At 53.4% G+C, this 18,241-nt stretch overlaps 1 protein-coding gene across 1 annotated transcript; it reads right to left on the reverse strand.

Moving 5' to 3' along the window:
• Positions 1-516: 516 nt before the first annotated feature.
• On the reverse strand, positions 517-12,589 carry LOC102449439 (uncharacterized). Its single transcript, XM_075906032.1, has 7 exons — positions 12,242-12,589; positions 9,335-9,448; positions 4,233-4,521; positions 3,946-4,103; positions 2,864-2,933; positions 2,302-2,479; positions 517-966 (listed from the first exon to the last, which is right to left on the reverse strand). Exons 2-7 carry the CDS (start codon positions 9,417-9,419, stop codon positions 517-519), a joined length of 1,230 nt encoding a protein of 409 aa, XP_075762147.1. The 5' UTR covers positions 9,420-9,448; positions 12,242-12,589.
• Positions 12,590-18,241: the final 5,652 nt, after the last annotated feature.

Raw genomic sequence — 18,241 nt, forward strand, 5'->3', positions numbered from 1 at the left:
CCGGGCCCTGTGAAAGTCAGAAGGGTGCACAAGAGGACACAAGAGACGGAATTCCCTGTCACAGCAGCCGGCTTAGACACTGTGCAGTAAATGCAGCCTCCTCTGGGATGGAACAAAGCAATAGTTTCACAGCACACAGCAACCCCACACAACAGCTTGGAACAGGACATGAGGCATAAACTGCAGTGGGAAGTTAGGAGCGCAGAAAATGACCCCAGGTGGAATTTGGTCATTTGGCCCTGGCTTTGCTCTTTAATGACCGGTCATACCCATACCGCGAGGTTCAAATGCCCCCTCTGGCCTGGCAGTCGACCTGGCCCCCTCTGGCTCAGTGCACTGGTACACACAAACCCAAAGGGACAGGTAATTTGTCCACCCAATGATCCATTTCAGGCAGAGCCCTGGCACGCTGCTGCAGCCCCCACTCTGGGTTTCCAAGGCTGCCCAGCCAGACACCTGCCCTCCGCCGAGCACCGGCAATCCGAAATACGGCCACGGACGCAGTGGCCACGGCGCTCACATACTGGGGCTGCCCGGCGATGCCGGCGGCTGGGACGCTGCCTCTGGGCGCGGTGAATCGGCGACGTTCCGAGCGGCTGCCGGGGCTGAGCACATCTCTGGGCAGAGGTGGATTTCCACTGTAACAGACATCCTGGCTGTCCCAGAGCGGGACTGAGCTCCAGGAGGGGAGCCTTCCACCAGGCCCGCTGCAGGAACTTGGCCTTGATTCCCGCCGGCCTCCCCGCCGATGCTCCGCAGCAGCGGCTCAAGCCCGTGGAAACACAGCGCGGTGCCGAGGCGCTGGAGAGCCGGAGAGGCGGTGGAGCACATGGCAGGGGCCCTTGCGCCAGACTCCCTGGGCCTGGCACTGCTGCACTGCGGGGGCACCGAAGAGGGTGCGGTGTTGAGAGGGTGTGGGTGTCCCTCCTGATGCGCAGGCTCATGCTGCAGGGACAGCGGGGCATCCTGGAAGGCAGCAACAGGCGCGTCACAAGGCGCAGAGAACAAGACGAGAGCTGGGCTCCCCTCCGGCAATTCCCAAACAATGCGAGAATTGTTCTGCGGGGGACACGGGACGCAGCCCTGAGCCCAGAGGGCACAGTGAGGGGCAGGGGACATCCGCCAGCTTGAGACACAGACGAGAGAGACGGGATGGGTCAGAAGCTTATCCACGCAGTAAATATGGCATATTAAAGATACTGCACAAGACTCCTGGCTGCTGAGAGCGGCCTCGCTTCACGGACGTCAAAGGAGCCACCCCAGCCACCTCTGCCGCCAGTCATGAGCCACAGGGATTCAACACGGCATCACCCGACTGGCAAATGCGCGGCTGACAGACCGGGAAGCTCTATTGCAAAGAGGCTGGGAGAGAGGGCAGTTCACAGGCAGGGTTGTGAGAAAGTCTCAGAGGAGCAGGATTGTGAATCTGTAACTTTAAAAGCAGCGAGGAGTCCTGTAGCGCCTTAGAGACTGACACAAATAGACAGAGTATCATGAGCTGCAAAACCCACTTCCTCTGGGGTGGAAAAATACAGGAACCTGGACTATATAACAGAAAAAGAAGGGAGAGCGGGGGGGGAAAGTCCCTGTCGGTTGCAGTGCCAGAGGTAATGAGGCTAATTGAGTAGGTTGGAAGTGTCCCATAAGCAAAGTATGGGACACGTCCAGCCCACTCAATTAGCCTCATTAGCACTGGCACTGCAATTGACAGGGATTTTTTTTTAAATCTCTCCCTTCTTTTTCTAAAAAAGCCCCCAAAAACGAAAACAAAAATGAGTTGTTCCTTAGAGACTAACAAGCATATAGACAGACAGAGGTGGTGTATAGGGATAGAGAGAGCGAGAGAGGGGAAGTGTATGGGGAAAGAGAGAGAAAGGGGAGGTGTATGGAGAGAGAGAGAGATAAAGGGGATGTATGGGGATAGATAGATAGATAGATAGATAGATAGATAGATAGATAGATAGATAGATAGATAGATAGATAGATAGATAGATAGATAGATAGATAGATAGATAGATAGATAGATAGATAATCATGAGCTTTCATGGGCAAAACCCACTTCCTGAGATGAGCAGAGTGGAGAAAAAAAGGGAGAACCTAAACTCCGGGTTCCTGTTCTTTTCCAGTGCACCTGAAGAAGTGGGTTTTGCCCACAAAATCGATTTTTGTTGGTCTCTAAGGTGCCCCAGGACCACACGCCATATTGTGAGTGCCTGGGTTGGAGACAGAGGCAGGGATCGCGGTGCAGTGCTGCTGGGTGGGGGCTCGGAAAGCTTTAACGAGGGGGAACAGCCACCTTACCACTGCCCTGGCCTGTGCTGTCTGCAGAGTCTCGTTAGCAGCAACATCTTCGGGTTTCTCTCGGCGCCCAGCCGTCTCTGCAGGAGGGGTGGGGTCGGCGTGTGGCAGGCTGGGGGAAGAGCTGGTTGGGGCCCGAGTCTGCTCCACGGTGTCAACAGCACATTCGACTTCGAAAGCCCTGGGGGTCAGAGAGGTGTCAGGCATGGGGGGCAGCGGGCTGGTGTTTTCGGTGAAAGCCAGTCTCAGCAATTCACCCGGTTCTCAGCCTTTCGATCCAGGTAGCAGAGCTCACCACCTGCCAATCAACCCCATCCCTCCCTGCCCCCACTGAAATATGTTGCATGAGGCGCCGCAGAGATTCAACTGCAGAGTAAAACGAACGTGGGAAAATCTCGTCCCTCCGTTCTGAGCGGGCCCCTCCCCACACGAGCCCGAAGCAGCTGGCACGGAACGTTCCGTGGCGCCTGAGCACCGGCCTTTTGCTGCGAGGACACGGAACCGGACGCCACGCCCAGCCTCGTCGCTTCACAAGCCCGTTGCGTTTGCGGCAGGGCAAACTCGCCTGTTCTCGTGGGCCATGTCCACTTCCAAGTAACGTCTCCTTCGCCGAGATTCAGAGGGGCTTTGAGGAGCTGCGGGAAGAAGCAAGGGTGCTGATTCAGCCACGTGGCAAGGTGCAAAGGCAGAGCCAGCTGGGAGGGACAGTGCATCAGTCCTAACAGGCCAGCGACTACTCCCGGGACTGCAATGAGCACCGCAAAACACCCGGCACCAGCACCTCTGAGCGCTGGAGAGACGTGGTCTGAAGGGTTCTCTCAGGCCCTCGGGAGACCCAGACTCTGCACACGTCTCCTGTGATCACGGAGAGGAGAAACGCGGAATCAGGGTGTCAGTGGCTTTAAGGAAGTCCCTTCCCGCCCCTTGACACACGGCTCTTATTCTGGTGTCTCTCCGCCTGGGGCGTTGCCCCCTTGGCAGGCGGAGCGCGGGGGCAGGCTGCATACTGGCTGTGCACGCCCACATCTGTCACCAGCGTTCAGAGCTAAGACCTGGCTCCAAAGGTCCTGAAGGATCAGGGGTTGGTTCTGGCCCATGGCAGAGATGAGCCAGCTAAGACGTACAGATCAAGAACTGAACGTCCCCGGGGGCTGCGGCTGCTCAGCTCCGGGGCCCTGCGATGGGCCCCATCTCCACTTTGGATTCACCCATGGACAGGCAACCCTCCCCTGCCACAAACGCTAACTCTCCCCCTTCCCCTCCTCCTAAACCCACACCCCACTTGAGCTCTCACTGGCCCTAGTCACACCTGCCCCTGCCTCTGAACTAGGGATGTAAAATCTCGTGTAAAGTGTTACTGGGTTACTGATTAACCGGCCTGCCCAGTCGCACCACAGGTGGGGGGGCTGCTCCGGTACCGGGTCAGACAGTGCATACTGGTTAACCCTTCACATCCATAACCTGAACCTGCTGTATCCAGGCGGCCAGGGCAACCAACGCCAGAGTGACGTCCCAAAGCACCAGCCGGAGTGGGAGCAGGACAGCTACCCCCGGAGTCGGCAACGCTGCTCCGATCCCTCCGGTCTACGGGGTCGGCCTACCCTGGAGAACGTGCTGCCTTTCGGGTACCAGGGCCGAAATACTCACAGGTACGCTGGCCTTTGGTGGCCTCTCTCTTCTGGCGGAACGAATACACCCCCATGGCAATGAGTATTAGAGCCAGAGACACAGAGACGCCCACGACCACCGGGATGTCTTCCTTCTCCAGGACAGGCAGCCAGTCGGAAGCGGGGGGAGATTTCTGCCTGCAAAGGGACAGCGGTTTGGCCCAGGGCCACAAAGGCATGGGGGCCCCTCGCTCGCACTGTGGGGCTGGGCCGTAGATCGGCACAATGACGTGGAAGAGCCAGGAGCAGCTGACCTCGGTGTGTTACCTGGCTGTCGTGAGTGGAGAGCTGGTGGCATTGCCCTGGTCCCCCGGCGTGGACAATCGCACCCCGCTACCATTCCCGGAGGACACAGAATGCCTTCTGCTCCCGTTGCGAGCTGCCATTCCCTTGTCCCAGGTCCCTGAGGGATCCTCGGTCGCTCCACGTGGCCACGGGGAGGCGCTTCCGGCTGGGGCTGCAGCACCACTTCCTTGACCATCCTCTTCGGAGGGCAATGGCAGGGCAGAACCCTCTCCTGTGGGCACGGCCCTCCTCGGGGTGGAGGAACTGAACCCTGGGGACAGAGGGAAGCGCTACCCTGATGCTAGAGGCCTGGCAGGATGGTTGGGGAAACACCAGCCAGAACCTTTGATGGATGGGGAGGGCGGTGCAGAGAGAGGGTCTGTTCCGGAGCGGCCCCTGGGGGAGAACTGTCTCCAGGGAGCCAACAGGGGCCCTGAGCCCCCCCGTCAGGGTGGATGGGGGCAATTACCTGCAGCGTGAGACGGCCTGACTGGCCAGGGCTGAGGGAGCCCCTGGGGGGGACATGTGAGCTGCAAAGGGGCGGGGGGGGGGGGGGAGGGAGAGCAGCTGCTCCTGACAGTGTCTCCAAGGGTAAGAGACAGTGTTCCCTGGAAGCTGAGCGCTTGGGCAGCCATGCAGGAGAGAGTCAGGTGCTGCCCAGCTGATCAGCAGGGCGCCCACAGCTGGCCGCGTATGTTTCTATTGGCAGTGCCCATCTGCACATGCTCAGCGCACCGAACAAAATGTATTCCGCACATGGATGGAAAACCCCGTAGCGGGAACATTGGGAAGAGGTAAGCGAGGCCCAGACACGCTCGGGCCAGCAGGAGGCTTATGTCCCACAAGCCCTGAAGGAGCTGAGGGCTGATGCCTCCAGCACATGGGGATGCGGCTCAGGAGGAGGCGGGGGGAGGTGGGCAGCACCTGTGGCCTGGAGGATGCTGGGCAGGAGGATGCTCGTGGCACCCACGACACACTCAGGCTCCCGAGTGTGGGCCAGGCTGCGGTGGGGCCCCGGCTCCCCTCATGTGAGCTGCCATGCTTGCTTTGCTGGGGGGGCCTAGGCAGACTGGCCCTCTCCTCTGGCATCGGCCCGGCTGAGCTGCAAAGCACAAGGTGCATTGGCTATGCTGGCAGTGGGCAGGCCTGGGGGGTGCTGCCTGGGCCTCTGCACCTGGCGCACACCCTGTGCTACCTCAGCATGGCCCCATTTCCCCTGGGCAGAGCATGGCCCAGTGTAACGCCAACCTCAGCCAGCCCAGCTGCCTCCTGCTGCCAAGTGGGGAAGCGTCTGTCTCAGCGGACCCATCCGGCCTCCTCCAGGGACTTGATTACGGCCATGTGTGACGGCGCGTTGGGGGTTCCCCGTCTCCTGCACCCCGAAATGGCACAAACAGACTGCACCAGCCAGTGGAATTGAGGGTGGTTTATTGCTCCTCCAGCACAGCGCAGCACAGATGTAATCTGGTTACAGGAACTGGGCTAGGATGCCTCAGGCCCCCTTGAGATGGGGGAGACTGGGCCCCTAAACTCCAGCCCCTTCCCCTAGGCTCTCCTCCATGCTCTTCCACAGTCTAACTAAACTCCCCTCCAGCCCTGCCCCCGCAGTCAGGGCAGCATTCCACCTTCCTTTGTTCCTCTCCATGGGGGGTGTCTGGCCACTGGTTCAACCAGTTTGGCCTTATCTCTGCCTAGCGAGGTTTTCCCTGCTGGGTCTTGCTCCAGACAGCAGGGGTCACCACAGCCCAGCAATTACCCCCACTACGTCACAGTTCTCCCCCCTCCGAGAGCGAACTGAGCAGGGTCACTCCGCTCGTGACCTAGGGAAGTTCGGTTCCTCTGCGTGGGAACCCGCCCCCGGGGACATGGGTGCTCCCCTTGACTCGGGCCGGCCGTGGCAAGGCCCCGCATGAGCTGGCTTCCCTCTGTCCACTCGCCGCCCCGCTCCAGGGCGACTGGCGCAGGCCTGTCCTCGGGGGTCACACCCACCCTTCCGCTGGCCTTGATCTCTGGCCAGGGTCTCTCGGGCCGGGGCCATGAGCCCAGTGAGCCTTCTCTGGACAGCCAGGGCGGCTTCCACCCCCGATGCTCCATCCAGGGAGGTCTTCCCCTCCCATAACTCTCTCAGCAAGCCCAGAGGGTCTATCTGGGGTAGAGACCCCCAAGCCGCTTTCCTCCTGTCTTGGGCCTTCCCGCCCCTCTGGCAGGAGTCACAGGGCCGGCAGTACCGCTGCACGGCTGTAAAGATTCCCGGCCAATAGAAGTGCTGGAGCAGCCTCCGCCGGGTGCTCCGGATCCCCCGGTGGCCCCCAACGGGGACATCGTGGGCCAAATACAGCAGCTTGAGGTGATACTTTCGGGGGACGACCAGCTGCCGCTGGACACCCCATGCCCTCGCCTTCCTGGGGGGGAGCCACTCACGGAACAGGAGCCCACGCGCCCGCAGGAATCTCTCCTGGCCACCTCTCCCCCAGGGCTGAGCTGCATGGAGGCCAGCCTGGTCCCTCAGCCTCTGCAAGGAGGGGTCTGCCTGCACCTCAGCCTGGAATTCAGCTGCTGAGGCAGGGATCGGGATCTGTCCCCCACCTCTGCCTAGGTCCGGAGTCCCAGCCTGGCTGGACCCCGTGTCCACTGGGATGGGACCCTGAGGACGCTGCCAGGAGTCCTTCCCTGGACCCACGTTGTCGGCCCCCCGCTGGCTCTGGCTCCGGGTAGGGACTAGAGCCCGCTGGGATCCATGGGGCCACTCCTCTAGGTCATTCCCCATCAGCACCTCGGTGGGCAAGTGCGGGTGCACCCCCACTTCCTTGAGGCCCTCCTTGGCCCCCCATTTCAGATGCACCCTGGCTACAGGCACCTTAAACGGGGACCCGTCTATGCCCTTCAGGGTCAGCTGCACGTGGGGTAGTATCCGCTCCTGGGCCACTATGTCGGATCGGGCCAGAGTCACCTCCGCCCCCGTGTCCCAGAAGCCCGTCACCTTCCTACCATCCACCTCCAGGGGTATGAGGCACTCGCTCCGCAGGGGCCGTCCTGCCCCCACCCGGTACACGGAGAAATCCGCCTCCTGAGAATCAGACCTCCCAGGGGAGGTGCACTGAGCATCCTTCCCCTCTCTCTGAGCTGAGGTTTGCCTGCCAGCCCCTGCCTCTGGGGCAGCCTGCCCTTCCTCCCGCCCCAGCCAGTTAACCCTGGAAAGTCCCCGGTCCCGGGACCTGGTGCACTGAGCCCTCTTGTGGCCTTTTTGCCCACAGCGCTGGCAAGTTAGGCTTTGGGCTGTCTCTGTCCAGGCCCTGGCTGGTTCTCTGGGGCGCAGACGACCTGTTCCTTGGTCTCGCCCCGTAGTTGACTCCCTCCGTCGCTCAGCCGAGATCCGGTCTCTGCGCGGTTCCCTTTCTCTCCGGGACTCCCGTTCACACCCGGACCGGCTCTCCGTGAACTCATCCGCCAGCCTCCCGGCCTCCTGGGGGTTCTCTGGTCTCCGGTCCTTGAGCCACAGCCTCAGTTTGGGTGGGCACGCTTCATAGAACTGCTCCATCATGACCAGCTTGAGCAGCTCCTCTGCGGTCTGGGCTCCGACTCCAGACACCCACTTGCGGCAGTATTGCGCCAGGCGGGAGGCCAGATCCACATAGGTCTCCCGTGGCCCTTTCTGTACCCCCCGGAACTTCTTCCTGTACATCTCGGGGGTCAGCCCGAACTTGTGCAGCAGGGCCTCCTTGACTCGGTTGTAATCCCCGGGCTGTAGGTCCTCCAGCTGACTGAGCACTCCGGCCGCCTCCTGGCTCAGTGCGGGGATGAGCTCCTGCAGCCAGTCAGCTGGGGGAACCCGTTGCAGTCCACAGGCCCTCTCAAAGGCACTGAGGAACCCGTCTATGTCACCCATGTCCTTCAATTGGGCCACCACGGGCCTCTCCAAGCATCTGGCAGTCCTGGGACCCTGGGGCCCATCCGCACTTGGCGCAGCCGGTGCCCCGCCGGTTCTCCGCTCTGCCATGGCCAGCTCATGCTGCCGCTGCCTCTCTCGATCTTGGCGCTCCCTTTCTCGGTCCTGGCGGTCCCTCTCTCGGTCCTCTACTTCCAATTCCTTGATCCGCAGCTGGATCTCCAGCCGCCGCAGCTCTGCTTGGCTGGCCCCTGCCCTAGATGGGCTGCAGCTTGCAGGCCTCCTGGGGGAAGCTGTCTCATCTCTCCTGTGGGTTCCAGCGCTCCTCCCCCTCTCTGAGCCTGACACACTCTCAGGGGGGGTCTGGCTGCTTCCCCTGGGGACAAGATCCTGGCCCTGTGGCTGGTCGTTCTCTTCTAGCTGAGCAATCAGCTGGGCCTTGGTTGCTTTCTGCACAGGCAAGCCCCTCTCTCTGCACAGCCCCACCAGCTCTGCCTTCAAGAGTCGGGCGTAGGCCATCTGCCCGCTGGGCCCCTCGGTGCAGACTCACCAGTCTAGTGCTGCAGCGCCCCACGATTCCCAGGAACCGCTTCGCTCTGTCTCCAGCACGCCTGGCTCCAGGGCTCTTGCTTCTACTGCGCCTTGTCGCTCGCCGCTGGAAGCTTCATCCACGGGGTGCCGTGGATCCCACTCCTGACACCAGTGTGACGGCGCGTTGGGGGTTCCCCGTCTCCTGCACCCCGAAATGGCACAAACAGACTGCACCAGCCAGTGGAATTGAGGGTGGTTTATTGCTCCTCCAGCACAGCGCAGCACAGATGTAATCTGGTTACAGGAACTGGGCTAGGATGCCTCAGGCCCCCTTGAGATGGGGGAGACTGGGCCCCTAAACTCCAGCCCCTTCCCCTAGGCTCTCCTCCATGCTCTTCCACAGTCTAACTAAACTCCCCTCCAGCCCTGCCCCCGCAGTCAGGGCAGCATTCCACCTTCCTTTGTTCCTCTCCATGGGGGGTGTCTGGCCACTGGTTCAACCAGTTTGGCCTTATCTCTGCCTAGCCAGGTTTTCCCTGCTGGGTCTTGCTCCAGACAGCAGGGGTCACCACAGCCCAGCAATTACCCCCACTACGTCACACCATGGCAGGCCGCCTGCTGCAGCGTTGTGAGAGCTCCAAGGGGCAGGAGCTTCCCCATCACTTACCCAGCTCCGCACGGCCCTGGCTGCTCCCCAAGTAGCAGTTCTGTATCACACCAGAAACAAGCACGTAGAGAGCCACAGTCTCCATGGCTCCGGCCTCACGGCTCTGACGAGCACCTGAAAGACATGGACACGCTGGATGTGAGCCCAGCCGCATGGCAAGACCCCACCCCGTCCCCCACCCTCTTGTTTTCTCACCCCTCGTTCCTGCCCTCGCACGTTCGTAGGGTTGCCAGGTGTCCGGTATTGAACTGGACAGTTCGGTATTTTTGCCTCCAGTGTGGTAAAAAAATTCAGAAAATACCGGACACCTGAAATGCCTGGTACTCTCAGATTTTTTTTTAAATACGGAGGCAGCCTGGCAGCACTAGTGCTTACCAGGTTCCGCAGGGGAGCTTCCCCCCCAAACTTTTTCCTGGCGTGGTTTTGTTGTTGCTGTTGGGTATTTTTTCTGAACCGTCTGGCAACTCTACACACTTGCCCTTGGCAGATGTCGATGTCTCGCTCTGTGCCCAGACGCCATGCTGATGGGCACCCTTCCTCTGCTTGCCGTGGGTCACATAAGCACATTGCAGAGACCTGCCCAGATTCACCCTGTCCTGGCCAGAAAACCCTCCCTTGCAGCGCCCTGCAGGCCTTTGAACAAGGAACCGGGACCAGGACGCACACGCCTGCAAGCCAGGCAGTGCCGGGCTCCCCAGATGGAGACGCTGCTCCCTGGGCTGGCCTTGCAGCCTTGGAACACATGGGCCCCGGCACCAGACTCACTGGGTTCAGTTCCCCTGGCACCATGTCAGGGCATTTGGGATTTGCAGGGGAAGGGGATGATGCAGAGAGGCTGTGCTGGCCAAGGGCCACCTCCCAGCCCAGGGGTGAGGCTAAAATAGTTGCCAGACACTCCACACTGCTTGCAGGAGTCACGTGGGATACTGGAGGCGTGGCCCTTTCCATGGACAGACCCCCAAACTGACCTTCCACACAGGCCGGCATAGAGTCCCTCCACTCAGCTCTCACCCCTCCCCCCCCATCTCTGGCTACAGTGAAGAGGCCTGGCCAACAGGCCTCTGTGCTACTGGTGAAAGTGGAAATAACTAAACCGCTCTAGTGTCCATCCGCCCACAAGTCCTCTGCACCGTGCTATCCGACAGCCTCCCGCAACCACGCCCTCTCCCCCCGACGGATCTGCCAACTGTTTGCACAGACTCAGTTTACCCATCACAATAATGCAGCCACCTCTGGGATAGAGCCAGGCAGCAGTAGCGACCCTGCCTGCCAGGTTAGATCTAACCTCCGCAGCCGTGTGCGGTGAAATGCCGCCTCTGCACCCAGAGCCTCTGGTACGGGGGATACCGGCTCAGTACTGCTGCAGCACTTCGGAGGACAACCTTCTCGTAGCTGCCCCCACGTCACTGAACTCCTGGTGAGCACCACTTATGAAACGCAGCCATTTACAGCCAGGCTGCGTGGGGCGGGTGCTCTGCGGTGGAGAAAGGGCTTTAAAGAGGATAAACACAGAAGGAAATGCAGGAAGAGGCAGCCTCAGCCTGTCACTGACATCGCCTCAGTGATGACTCACAAGGCTAATGGAGGAGGATTATGTCCCTGGATGATCAATTACTCCCCCATTTCCCTGGGAAAAGAGGAGTTCACAAGCACAAGATTGGTGGACTCAGGCTTATTGCCATGCCAATGACAATCAGGCTACGCAGAGTGGGCATTCACCTGCTAACACAGTCGGAGGTCACCGGTTTCCAACATCTGTTCTCATGGGAGGAACCAGTGCGGAGAAACTGCGCTTTGCCGTTCCCTCCTGCCAGCTGCAGGAGCACCACAACTTTGCCTTGCCAACAGCCACACGGGTGACACGTCACAAATTCAGGGACTGCCCTGGGGCTGCTTTTTATGCTGTGTCTTTTATGTGGACGTGCAGGCCTCGGGCGCAGCCCACGCCCCATCGCATGCCAGGAGTGGGAAGGCCCTGCCGGCCTCACTGGCCACTTCTGGCTGAAGACCACTGCGCCACAGTGGGGTTTGCAAATCAAATTTTCTTTCTGCCTGTCGTGCGGTATAAGTTGGGCACATCAGTCAGCTGCCAGCAGTGAAACGAGTCAGGGGAGTTTTACTCTAGTTCACGTGCCTATTCCCGGGCCTCAGCTCAAGTCCTGGCTCTCAGTGTTTTGTGCTGTTATTTAGCTCTAATTGACCCCAAATTCTCTGATTTGGCACCGGTCAGGTCCTGAGGGTGCAGGATTAGAGCGGTTCAACCTATACTACTACACACAGTGGAAGTGGGGGAGTCCTGGACTCCCATCATGTTACTCCTCTGAATGCCTCTTGCAAATGAAACATCAGGAGATCTTCACTCTAGGACCAAGCATTTGGTGTCACTTTGAAAAAGAAAAACTAAATATTGTAAAAAGGAAGCGAAACTGGAAGAGGGAGACTGAGAACACATGCACCAGGATGATTGTGAAGTGAAAACACAATGGATAAAGGAGGTAAAAAATTTCACATTTTTGAAAGACTAAAGCAATGGGAATGTGAAACAAGCCACACTGTTCCACAGGAGACCCACACAAACCATTCTGCTCCTTCCTTCCCTTAATTAACCTTTTCTTAAGCACCACTAAAGGATTTGCCATAAATTGGTCTCAGCAACTAGCCAAGATTAGGTTCAAGTATCTGACACTTTTTATCAGCTGGCTCTGATTCAGAGGGGGTGAGCTCAGTAATCTAAAAGATCTTTTTCACCACACCTGGCTACTTACTGTCTGAGATTCTCTTTCCAGCAACGTGACAAAAAATGCAGAATTTAAAAAACCCCACAATATATGCCTGCATCAAATACATTTAAATCGGAACCTTCCCTGGCATTTCTCGTATATCCACATGGAAATATATAGGACCAACCTGAGCAGCAGTCTTCCTGTATGTCAGGGAGCTTGTAAAGATGGTCTGGAGCTGAATGCTTATTCTGCCATTTGGTTTTGGGTTCGAGAGCAGGCGCAAGCACAACCCAGGAAAGAAGAGCAGCAGGCTGTGATCACAGGGATTCAGAGAAGCAAAGACGTTCTTAACATTTTCCAATTCCTACAGCTGTTCCCTATCATTAGCTAGCATCTCATTGGGGAAGAGGTACACCCTATACACTGTGCCTTATGATCACACACTCTTATGCATCTCTTTACTCTTGCATTTCAGCTAAACAAAGCAGCTGAGAGACTTCAAACTATTTAAAGTCAGCAAGTGCTAAATAGCCTTGCAAAACAGAGAGGATTGGCAGTTCCCACCTTTTCAAGTTCTCCGCTGCAAAAGCTCTGGCACTCCCTTTCTCTCTCACAGGAATGAGAGTCTGTCCTTGCTTGTAGCTTTCAGATGCTGGCAAGTTTGCAGCTGAAAAATCCTGTCCACACTCAAAATAAGGTTCTCCGCTTCTAACACGATCGCTGCTTTGCAAAAGATGGATCTCAGAGCATAACCCTTTTCTTAGAACGATCACGCTTCTCCCAGATCACAATGCACACGCTCACACCACACTTTGCAGACATTAACACAACCACTGACTTCCCACAGAGTTTACAGCACAGGAGATAAACTTAGGTCGGATTCCTTAGGAGAAGCAACAGGACTCCTGGTCCTTGCTGCTTCGGCAGGGAAGTGAAGACAGCTGTGAAAGGGCTCAGGGATGCAAAGCAACAGGTCCATACCTGTCCCATTTCACAGCCCATGCTGCCTGTGTGCCCTCCCTCTTGCTGTTTGCTGTCTGGGATCCATGTTGCTGAGCTGCTGAACAGATCTGCAGGAGGAAGGTGGGTGGGCTCAGGCTGTGGGTTGCTGGATAGCAGGCAGCATCAACCTGAGTCTACACTGCTTACCCAGCAACCAGAAAGCCCTCCAGCCAGAAGCTCAGTGAGCTGTTGCTTAACTACCAGGGAGATTGGGCTGGAAGATTAACTCTTTCCTCACTTTGGTGGATGGACACTTGCAGCAGCACAAAGTCCTGGTGGCTAGGGACAAGGTGCAAGTGGGAAACCCACTTGCATTTAACAACTGTGACTATTAATTTGCACCTCTTTAGCATCTGGCCTCTCAAAGACCTTGACAAACTCAATCTCACAACAGTCCAATGAGGTTTCCGTAAAGAAGGCTGAGTGAATGCAAAGCAGGTAATTGTGCACGTTAGTACAGCTAGTCAGAACATTTCCAACAAAAGAGTTTAATCGACAAAATGCTGGTTTATCGTAACCAAACATATTGCAGAAACGTATCAAGTTCAGCTGACGGTAAGGTCCCTGAGCTTTGCGGTGAACTCTCCTGAAAGACCCACATTGAAAACCTGATGATTTCGGTCTGAAATAAAGAGACATTTCTGTCATGATTCCAGTGTGGAATGAAAAAGTTTGAAATCTTGAGAAGCTGTGCAGGGAAATGGGTCATTCACCAGCCAGCTTTACACCTGCAGTGCCGATTTTGTCCGTGTGTGTGTGTGTGTGTGTGTGTGCATGAATTGATTTTGCATCTGTAGTCTATGGCCACCTTTGCCTGGGAAAGCAATGCGCTGCAACCGGTTAGTTAAGGATAGAATATTAAGGTAGATGAAGCAAGGTTTGGTTTTAACATGTGCTTGCTGGTCAAGATGCTCCCTCCATTAGCATGTTAAAACTTAAATTGCCCAAATTAATGTTTGTTTCCTAAGTGGCCAATTTGGAAAATCCAGCTCAATACAGCAGAACTGCTACTACAGGATCTCTCTTAAATCTTCCCAAATGATGTTAGCAGTAGGCCAGCTCCTTCATTCCCTGGGTTGCACTGGACTGGCTTTCAGACAGGAGAGACACTATAGCATAATACGCATCCTCCTCTCCCACCCCTATTCCAACCTTCTTCCTATTATGAGTCATTAGACTGTCAGCTCCTCAAGGCTGGGACCTTGTCTTGCTACTGGTACCAAAAAGCATCTAAGCACATACTTTTGAGGACTGTAAATTAAAAACCTAGAGGTCATCATTCTGCAGGCTTCCATCACCCAGGGCAGCACGAGATTGTTTTGATCCTACTACAATGTCATTGCAAGAAGGAAAAGAGCACTGGCTGAATGTGCAACATTTCAAAGATATTCAAATAGTGCCAACCCCCTCCCGGGAGCCAGGTTTTATTATGATGCTAATGTACATGCTGTCTGCATTGCAGACTTCATAGGATATCAGCCTGAATATAAATTATAGTCACTTTGATTTTTTTCTTAAAAATGCTGATACTAATAACTCAGTGGTTTCATGTTACCTAACTTTCATGTTCTTTGTTTGCATTTCTGATACACAGAAAGTCTCAGCTTGGAACTCTTAAAATGCCTATTCTGTGCTTATTAATTTTCTTAAGTTAGCTGCATTAAACCCTGTTCATATTTCAATTGCATTTTTTTCTGTTTATAACTCTCCCTTTTAACATAACTGAATGAGAAATATTAACTCTTATTTTTCCTCTCTAACATCCACAGCGTACTATTAGAAATATATAAAGACACTGGTGAAGGGTAAGTATCATTCCTCGGTCACATGGTACAAATTAAGCCACCTTAAAAACTATTATACAGAACAAGTGTTTAGAATCCAAATGAGAGGGTGTCATCACAAATTAGTCTACTTTTTCCACAAAATGGTAACCAAAGATCAAAAACAAGACAGGGAGAGAAAGAATAAGAAAATGAACATTAAAACGGCCAGACTGGGTCAGACCAAAGGTCAACTAAGCCAGGGCTCTGCCTGCCAAGATTGGCCAATGCTGGGTGCCCCAGAAGAAGGGAACACAACAGGTAATCCTCAAGTGATCCCTCTCCTGTCATCCATTTCCACACTAGGGACACCATTCATACCCATCCTGGCTAATAGCCATTGATGGATCCAATCTCTGTGGATTTATCTATTCTTTTTTAACCCTGTTCAAGTCCTGGTCTTCACAACATCCTCTGGCAAGGAGTTCCACAGGTTGACTGTGCACTGAGGGAAGTAAAACTTCCTTTTGTTTTAAACCTGCTGCCTATTAATTTCATCTGGTGACCCCTAGTTCTTATGTTATGGGAACAAGTAAATAACTTTTCCTTATTCACTTTTTCCACACCAGTCACGATTTTACAGACCTCTATCATATCCATGTCTCCTCTTTTCTAAGCTGAAAAGTCCCCATCTTTTTCCATTTCCCTTCATATAGGACCCATTCCAAACCCCTAATAATTTTTGTTGCCCTTTTCTGAACCTTTTCCAATGACAATATCTTTTTTGAGATGAGGCAACCGTATCTTTACACAGAATTCAAGATGGGGGCGTACCATGGTTTTATATAGAGGCAATAAGAGATTCTCTGTCTTATTCTCTATCCCTTTTTAAATGATTTCCTAACTTTCTATTTGCTTTTTTGATTGCTGCTGCCCACTGAGTGGATGTTTTCAGAGAACTATCCATAATGACTCCAAGATCTCTGTCTTGAGTAGTTGTAGCTAAATTAGCCGCCATTATATTGTATGCATAGTTGGGATTATTTTTTCCAATGTTCATTACTTTACATTTATCAACATTAAATTTCATTTGCCATTTTGTTGCCCAGCCACTTAGTTTGGTAAGATCTTTTTGAAGTTCTTCACAGTCTGCTTTGGTCATAACTAGCTCGAGCAGTTTGTTATTTGCAAATTTTGCCACCTCACTGTTTACCCCTTTCTCCAGATCATTTATAAATAAGTTGAATAGGACTGGTACCAGGACAGACCCTTGAGAGACCCCATTAGTTACCTCTCTCTGCTCTGAAAACTTCCCATAAATGGTCGGGTGTTATAAAAGATTCATTACATAAAGGGCATATTTAACTCAATAATTGTATATAAAGAAAGTACACACTCTTATACACCTCTTTGGGTTGGCTATTTTGCTCCAGTGTACTGCAGTCATACGGAAGCAGGGGCAGCCCTAGACTAGCTGCCAGCAAGTGGCGCCCTAGGCGAACAATGCAATCAGCACCCCCTACCTCCAAACCCCTCGATATTGCGCCACCATTTGGCGCCCCATTTAACTTGGCGCCTTAGGCAACAGCCTAGTTTGCCTATATGGACAGGCTGCCCCTGTATGGAAGTCATTCCAATAAAATCTTTGCATCGTTGTGCATGGTGTATTTTTTTTTTAATTTGTTCATGTGACATTTTACACACTGTTTTAGAACTAGTTTAAAGACTTTTAAATGCATTGGTATTCTGTGCATCCCCACGCTAGTCAAACCATAGTGTCTTTGGCTATGTCTAGACTACATTCTCTTTCGAAAGAGGGATGTAAATTAGACATATTGAAATTGCAAATGAAGCCGGGATTTGAATTTCCCACACTTTATTAGCATAATCGTGTCACAGCGTTCTTTCGAAAAACACTATTTGGAAAGTGAAACTGCGGTCTAGATGTAAGATGCGGTTCTTTCAAAAAGAAAAGCCTTTTTCGAAAGATCATGTAAACCTCATTTTTTGAGGAGTACAGGATCTTTCGAAAAAGGCTTTTCTTTTCGAAAGAACCGCAGCTAGACCGCGGTTTCACTTTCCAAATAGCATTTTTCAAAAGAACGCTGTGACCCAATTATGCAAATGAAGCATGGGAAATTCAAATCCCGGCTTCATTTGCAATTTTGAAATGTCTAATTTACATCCCTCTTTCAAAAGAAGGATGTAGTTTAGATGTACCCTTACTGCCATGAATCCAAAAGCCTTTGGGGTGAGAAAGAGAATGGATGTCTGTAAATCATAATGCTGTAATCTAACGTATAAAGTGTGCTCAGCACAGCACAGACAAAAAGGTAATCACCAAAAATTAAACCTTCATAATACACACTTTAAAAGAAATGCAAGAGCCAAGACCCATAACATAAAGCAGAAGCATTCAGTAACAATGATCGCTAATGAACCAATGGAGCTAATCATTTCTGGAGGTTTCTTTCGTGTAGCATTAAATGGGGACCTGATCTGAGGTTTTTTTTGGGAAGATGGTAAATTTCAGGCCCACATTACTGGGTAACTGAGGCAACAGCAGGGATGATTTTTAAGCCTTTTGTCACTTTTAATAAAAAGATGGATGATTTTTTTTGCTGCTTTATTGAATTCTAATGATGTTGAGTACAAAGAAGGGCTCCCAACAGCTGTTACAAGAGTAAAAACAAAATGACTGACATGAGGAAAAAGCTTTTGTTTCACCTCAACTTTCAATGTAGAAATTAGGCAACACACTTCAAATTGGTGGGAAGGTGCCTCCATTAATATTTGCATAAAGTTGCTTTATTTATTGGCTCAAAGGTTTTCCATAACATTGCCAGTCATTTGTAGGACCAAATTCTGTCCCACCTTCTTCCTGCACCTCTAGGTTACATGAAATCACAACAGGCGTAGATGTAGCACAGAATGTAGGTATCTGTGAACTTCTTTTGTAAGCTTTGGGGAGCAGAGAGTGCATCTTCTTTTCATACACAGTACTTGATACCTTGTCTCTCACCAAAAGAGGCTGGCCCAATAAAAGAGCTTTCCAGTTCAGAGAGAGCTCTTCTTTAGGACTAGGAAAGGTACTGAGAGTTTTGTGCAAGCTTGAAAACTTGTCACTTTCACCAACGGAAGTCCAATAAAAGCTATTTCCTTATCCACTTGGTCTATTTATGTGTACATCCTTCAAATGCAGGGATAGATCTCAACAATATTCCAATGTAACTTACACCTTTCTGCTAGGGTTGCAATAGGAATAACTCTGAAAGGGAACAGAATTTAGCACTGATTTAACACAGTTCTGAGGAAGTTTTACAGACAGCGAGTGAAATCCTGGTTTCATGAAAGTTAATAGCAGAACTCTCTTCAGTCTGTATTTTGTCAGCTATCGTCACTGGGATATCATTCAGCAC

Source organism: Pelodiscus sinensis, chromosome 22 (genome assembly GCF_049634645.1).
Source record: "Pelodiscus sinensis isolate JC-2024 chromosome 22, ASM4963464v1, whole genome shotgun sequence".
Taxonomy (NCBI): domain Eukaryota; kingdom Metazoa; phylum Chordata; order Testudines; family Trionychidae; genus Pelodiscus; species Pelodiscus sinensis.